The 6593-nt window shown below is 65.2% G+C and overlaps 2 protein-coding genes across 2 annotated transcripts; one reads left to right on the plus strand and one right to left on the minus strand.

The window, feature by feature from the left end:
• Positions 1-1899: 1899 nt before the first annotated feature.
• On the minus strand, positions 1900-2924 carry EMIHUDRAFT_445448 (hypothetical protein). Its single transcript, XM_005768561.1, has 4 exons — positions 2845-2924; positions 2651-2769; positions 2499-2583; positions 1900-2372 (listed from the first exon to the last, which is right to left on the minus strand). The coding sequence occupies exons 1-4, from the start codon at positions 2905-2907 to the stop codon at positions 2022-2024; spliced, it is 618 nt and encodes a 205-aa protein (XP_005768618.1). The 5' UTR covers positions 2908-2924; the 3' UTR covers positions 1900-2021.
• Positions 2925-5007: 2083 nt separating this feature from the next.
• Positions 5008-6213, plus strand: EMIHUDRAFT_76086 (hypothetical protein; the record flags this gene model as incomplete). The annotated part of the gene is made up of 3 exons (XM_005768562.1): positions 5008-5438; positions 5701-6067; positions 6139-6213. Coding segments are annotated over 3 exons (873 nt in total), but the record flags the coding sequence as incomplete, so codon positions are not given.
• Positions 6214-6593: the final 380 nt, after the last annotated feature.

The raw sequence follows: 6593 nt of genomic DNA on the forward strand, positions 1-6593 counted from the left end.
GGCCAGTAGGAAGGTGTCCTTCCAGCTGCGTGCACGCTTCTGGCGCAATGCGCGTCACCTCGGATTGGCTGCTGGCACTCTCGAGGCTATGCCTACACAGCCTCGCGCGCATGGGCAGTCAAGAGGGACCACGCACCTTCTCAGGACAGCGCCGGTGCCTCTCTCTTGGACCTGCAAACTTGGTGGTCTCGTGTCACCAATGTGGGACCAGTGCGGCATCGCGCCATCGACAGCTCTGAACTGCGCCTCACCACTGACCGGGAAGGCCGCCAAGTGGGCCAGCACAGGTCGCACATTGTGGCAGCAGTCAGCATTGCATGGCTGATAGCTAGAGCAGCAGCGTCAGGGTCGCAGGGTCGGATCGTGTCAAGCCTCTCGCCCGGCCGGCCGCGTGCAGACGTCGGCCTGTCTGCTGTCTGGAGTGATCTGTCGGCGGTCAGTACGACCGATCAGGTCGGAGTTTTCTGATGGTTGGAGGGTCTATCTGTATGTACTCCTCGAGATCTTTCCAAATCTGCCCTCTACTTAACCGTACTTAATCGGGAAGTCGGTGCTCATAGAGACTCATAGAGCCGGAGCCCCGTTTCCGCACTGCTGCGCGGCGCACGGTGCCTCCGGGGGGGCCCGCGCCGGCCCAGAGAGACTGAGTGAGGTTAATGACTGCACTCCAAAGTGCTCCAATTGACGCCGCTGCTGTACCGGGCCGTGAGGGCTGGCTGAAGCGCCGCGTCGGGCGGCCGCCAGCATGCGACTTTGAGAGAAGCTCGGCCTCGTGATTCACAACACTCAAGAACCACCTTATTCATTATTATCTCATTCTCAAGATGCGCGCCCGGAAGCCGGATATATCGCGAGATGCGATGCGCGCGCATATCCTTCATATCTGTGTAGATGGCGGGGTCCCCAGACGGTCTCCGGGTCCGTTTTGGACCCGGATGTCACAAGGCAACCACACACTGGAGTTGAGTAAATCAATAATACATCCGGTCGCGAGGCGCACACTCGCCGCGCACACTCGAGCGTGCGGCCGCGTCACCGCCGGCCAGCTGACCGCTCGAGGCCCTCCAGACGCGACAGCTCGTCGCACCACCGCATGTGGGCACGGCCGGCCTGCTCCTGCATGCTCGTCCGCTCCTGGCCCTGGTAGTGCCCCGCCGCCTCCATCATCTTTTGGCGCTGGGCACGCTCGTGCCGGCAGCGCTGCCGCACCTTCGCGAGCGTCTGCCGCTCCACCTCCCCCTCTGCCGTGGCGAGAGAGGCGCCTGTCGGGGGGGCAGAGCTGTCCGTTTCGAGCGATTGATCGCGCCGTCCGAGTGGGAGAGCTCGAGCGAGTTCTCTCGGCGGATCTCGGCGAATCGAATCTCGGCGGATCTCGGCGGATCTCGGCGGATCTCGGCGAATCTCGGCGAATCTCGCGCCGTCTGAGTGGAAGAGCTCGAACGAGTCGTCGACGAAGTACGGCACTCCCATGCGGAGGGTCTGCCGCTCGAGCGGCCACGGGGAGGAGGGGTGCAGCCGCCACGCCTGGCAGAGTGCGAGGGACACACGGTCTCATCCCTCATCCCTCGAGGCGGCCAGGCGGGGAGGCGTCAGGAGGCGGCAGGGGAGGAGGGAGGCGGCAAGAGGGGAGAGGCAGCAACAGGGAGGGGAACTGGCAGGGCAAGGGGGAAGGCGAGGCGACAGGCGCGAGGAATAACTCGCAGGCGGCGTGCTATAGGTGTGCAAGCAAACCGCGCCTGCGGCCGCTCTCGGCAAAATCTCGGCAAAATCTCGGCAAAATCTCGGCTGTCTCTCGGCTGCCTCTCGGCTCTCGGCTGCCTCTCGGCTGCCTCTCGGCTGCCTCTCGGCTGCCTCTCGGCTGCCTCTCGGCTGCATCTCGGCCGCGACGCCTGCGGCCGCTCTCCAAACAAGATCGGCGAGAGGAGGGAGAAGGCCATCAGCATGAGGACCGGCGCCAGCTGCGCGAGGCTGAGCTGCATCGGCTGCGCGCCGCCGCCTGAGCCGCCACTCCAACGGACGAGTCAAGCCCGCCGCACGGTCTGCGGCGTGCGACAGCTCGCACGGTCTGCGGCGTGCGACAGCTGGCCCTGGCGGCGCGAGGCGGCGGCGAGGGCGAGATGGAGGCGGTTTGGGGGTGGGAGGCGGCGGGGTGGGTGGTGTGTGGAGCGGGCGAGGTGGAGGGTGACTGCGGCAGGGCTGGTGGCGACACAGGAGGCGGCAACGGCGGCGGTAGTGAGGGGGGGGGCGGCGCTGGTGGCGGCGCCTCCTCCCCCGCCGGTTGTTCTGCGGCGGGCGCCTGCCCGCCCGGCGCCGGGAGGCACGCCGAAAAACATGTTGAAGATGTCCTCCGGCGTCAGCTCGTCGGCGTACACCTTCCACAGCACCGCGGTCCCAGGGGCATCGCTGGCTGGCGTGCTCTCTCTGTCCCCGCTCGTGTGTGCGTCGGGGCTGTGTGATTGGCATGTGGGACGGTGTCCACTCTCGCCCTGCGTGAACGCCTGCTGCGCGCCGCCATGCTGCGGGCGGCGGCGCATCTGCGGCTGCTGGTCGGGGCGCTGGCCGGTCCGATCGAAGAAGGCGCGCCTGAGGGAAGTGGTCAGGGCTCACGGGCTGCTTACGACACTTTAAGGCCAAAGAAGAAGGCGCGCGCTTGTCGGGGTCATTCAGCAGCTGAAAGGCGTCGGAGATCTCCTTGAACTTCTTCTCGGCGAGCTCCGGCCGCTCGGTGTTCTTGTCGGGGTGCCACTTGAGCGCCGCCCGCTTGTATGCCTGAGTACGGCAAGGGCGCAGCCGCTATGCGCCGGAAGCGCGTGGGCAGATGCCTCCGGCGGGTGGGGGACTCGCCTTGGAGATCTCCTTCTCGGACGCGTTTCGCTCGACGCCGAGGACCGTGTACGGGTTGCTCATGCGCGCCGGCCTTCGGGCGCCACACAAGAGGCCGCTCGGTGTGAATCCCCAGGGCCTCCAGGGCTCGCACCTCAACCTCTCACAGGCCAGCGCACAGCGCCATACGAGGTATTTTCTTCTCAATAACAAGGCTGTGAAGCATAGCGCCATAGGACGTACCGGGTATTGTCTTGTCAATAACAAGGCTGTGAAGTCCCAGCGTGATGTCCACTACGAAGTCAAGGTGCCTAGCGCCCTCACAAAGACGAGGCGAGCTGGGCAGGGCTCGGCGGCACACGGCGGATGCTGTGCGTCACTGGGCCACACGTTTGTTTGGTTTCGCTTTCGGCAGCACCCTCGACCAAACCTTGCTCAAGGTTCTTGGGTGCAAAGAGCGCGGCCACAAGTCACAGGGCCCGCTCGTCCATGCGACCGGCAAAGGCTGGGTCAAAGAGCACAAGGGACAGTACTACGACGCGCTCCATGTCAAGACCGGAATCGTCAAAATTTGTCTCGTCGAAAGCCAGGGCGGCATCGCGCCGCCAACCAAGAGAATCATCCACAACTTCGCCAAAGAGGTCGGCAGCCCGAGCGCCGTCGACCGCACCGACTACGGCACAGCCTCCGGCAGCGCCCGGGGCTACGTCCAGCACCACTCGCAACAGCTCTCGCGCGCCGCCGTGTCTGTGGCGACGCGCAGAACATCAACAACGCTGCTCGCAACATGCGTGTCGCGCACTCATTCATGACCGGTCTCAATGCCCCACCCCCCTGCGCGCGGGCCTTCTAGGCCCGCGGGTAGTCTCCCCCCATCCCCAGGGCCTCCAGGGCTCGCACCTCAACCTCTCACAGACCAGCGCATAGCGCCATAGGACGTATTTGCTTCTCATAACAAGGCTGTGAAAGCGCGGGCCTTCTAGGCCCGCGGGTAGTCTCCCCCCATCCCCAGGGCCTCCAGGGCTCGCACCTCAACCTCTCACAGACCAGCGCACAGCGCCATAGGGGGAGGTGAGTGGTACTGCTACGCATATGTAATCGCCCAGAATGCACAGAGATCGCATGCAGGCGCGACGCGCGACGCGACGCGCAGAAGAGAAACACATGAAACCATTCAAACTCTGAGATGGATTGTGTGGCTGGGACATGTGTCCCCGCACTCGACTGCACGATCTCTAGGTCGTCGTGAAGGTCGAAGGTGCAGTGTCGTGAGAGAGAGGGCGAGAGTCGAGAGACGTCTTGCGCGGTCTAGAGGCACTGAGGAGGCGGACCGCTGTTGATTCGTAGCATATTTCCAATCATCCGATTCTTAATATTGCAACGAGTGAATGCTGCAACAGCAGTCCCGAGGGAGGGAGGGCGGCGAGGCACTCAGCTCAGACTCTCTCCCGACTCTCTCTCGTCCGTGCACTCGACCAGCTCCTGAAAAGACACGGCCGCATCCCTGAGACGCGCGAGAGCAGCCTCCTTGAAAGCACCAGACACACCTTCTGCGAAGGAGATTGGAAGGAGAAGCCCGCGTCCACACACGCGGCAGCGCCGGCACCGCTTGCGCGCGCAGCACGCCCGCGGCCAACTTGGAACTTCCCGCGCGTCTGGGCGTAGCCGTAGGGCGAGAGACGTGCCTGCCACCTTTGCCTCTTTGCAACCGTAGCCCAAGCCGCGGTCGGTGAATGCGAAGAAGACCTGGCGCACAGTCTCGAGCCGCGTGAGAGACTTGCGCTCCTCGGCCTGCTTCGCCCCGGGCCGCCCTAGGGGCCGCCTCTCTCTTCAAGGTCATGTGCCCGGCTGCCATCGCAACTTCGCTTTCCCTGCACACACCGGCGAGAGTAGCCCAGCGCCTCTGTGCTCTGAATAGCCGAACTATCCTCGAGGTGTAGTAAGCGGGTACCTACTCGAGTACAACCTCCTTGCCCCCACGCTTGGCTCCTGCGCGCCATGATCTCGCGCAGCGGTGATTATTCTTGATACGAAACCACTCGCATCGGTTGCCTCCATTAACGAACGCACGCACTTCCCCTTCTCTTCTCTAAGCTAGAAAAAAGAAACGCGCCGTAGCTGTCGACGGCGAGCCTTGTTGCCTTGCTTGCCCTCCGGTCGGCGCTCAAACGGAGCGGACTCCCCATGCGGCACGTCTGGTGCTCCCTCGTAGAGGTGGATAATGCCAAGGGCAAGGTCGCCTCCAAGGACCGCGGCGAGCTCGAACTCGCGGCTCGCGGCTCGCGCTTTGTGCGGGCGCACGACGACGGAGAGGAGGATGGCGATCAGTCTGCGATCCGGCTCTGCCAGTGCACGATTGAGTGGGCGGACGGCAGTGCGCGGGTGCGGCGCGAAGACGGCGCGCGCGTGAGCGTGCCTCGCGCGAGCCTGAGCGGCGCCAACCCGCTTGATCGTGAGGGCTCAGACGACGCGGCGTCACTCTCGTGCCTGAATGAGCCGTCGCTGCTGGCGCTGGTGCGGACGCGGTACGCGGAGCGACGCGTCTACTCTCGCGCCGGCCGCGTGCTCGTCGCGCTTAACCCGTACGAGCGCGACGCTGCCTTCCTCGAAGCGACGTACGGCGAGGAGGCGATGGCGGCGCAACGGCAGGCGAGTGTTTGCCGGGATATAGAGACGGAGCGAGCGAGCGATCGAGTGAGAGAGCGAGAGTGAGAGAGAGCGACAGACACACACACACACACACACACACACACACACACACACACACACACACACACACACACACACAGAGAGAGAGAGAGAGAGAGAGAGAGAGAGAGAGAGAGAGAGAGAGAGAGAGAGAGAGAGAGAAGGGAGGGAGGAAGAGACTGCTGGGAGGCGGGCTCACTCGAGCTGCGCCTCGCAGGCGGCGCTCAAGAGGCCTCCTCACATCTTCGAGGTGGCGCACGAGGTGCACGCGAGCTGCGCGCTGCGGCCTCAGTCCGTCGTTATCAACGGCGAGTCGGGCGCAGGCAAGACAGAGACGTGCAAGCACCTCACCCGCTACCTCACCGCCGCACCCCTGGACGAGGGCACCGCCGCCGTCGGAGCCGCTGTCAAGCGGGCACTCGTCGCGTCGTCCCCGATCCTCGAGGCGTTTGGTAACGCGTGCACCCTGCGCAACGACAACTCGTCCCGCTTCGGCAAGCTGCTCAAGCTGCACTTTGGCGGAGGCGAGCTGCGCGGCGGCCGGGCCGAGGCCTCAGTGCGTCGTATGGTCGTATGGTGAGTCGAGAGGAGTGCGCATCAGGCGAGCTGTGCGGCGGGAAGGTCGAGGTCTACCTGCTCGAAAAGTGCCGCCTGGCGAGGCACGCCGCAGGCGAGCGCTCCTTCCACTCTCTCTACCAGCTCTGCGCCGCTCCGGCGGCGGTGCGGCGCAAGCTGCTGCTCGGGCGAGCCGCGGGCGGCGAGGAGGACGAGGCTGCCTCGCTGGATGGCTTCGCGTACCTCCGCCCGGAGGGGGGCGAGGGGGGGAGGCTCTCCTTTCCTAGACCTGGGCGACGCGCTGCATCTCTCGGCTGCCTCTGCGCTGCATCTCTCGGCCGCATCCGCCGCTGCATAGGCGCCTCGCTGGCGTGGACGACGCGCTCTCCTTCGCCGAGACCGACGCCGCAATGCGCGAGATGTACCGCGTGGCCCGCAACGCCACCGGCGCCGCCGCGGGCAACGAACCCGCAAGCGTCCTCGACGCCGCCGCCCTGTACTCGCCGCCCGACTTGGCCACGGGCGGC

This window comes from Emiliania huxleyi, assembly GCF_000372725.1.
Source record: "Emiliania huxleyi CCMP1516 unplaced genomic scaffold EMIHUscaffold_452, whole genome shotgun sequence".
Taxonomy (NCBI): Eukaryota; Haptophyta; order Isochrysidales; family Noelaerhabdaceae; genus Emiliania; species Emiliania huxleyi.

What these genes read in the sequence shown, in the direction of transcription:
- EMIHUDRAFT_445448 (XM_005768561.1), bottom strand. Translation starts at nt 2,907, where the DNA reads ATGAGCAACCCGTACACGGTCCTCGGCGTCGAGCGAAACGCGTCCGAG. An exon ending in CTGCTGAATGACCCCGACAA is followed by an intron (nt 2,584 to 2,650) that starts GCGCGCGCCTTC and finishes CACTTCCCTCAG; the next exon opens with GCGCGCCTTCTTCGATCGGA. An exon ending in AGCATGGCGGCGCGCAGCAG is followed by an intron (nt 2,373 to 2,498) that starts GCGTTCACGCAG and finishes GTGCTGTGGAAG; the next exon opens with GTGTACGCCGACGAGCTGAC.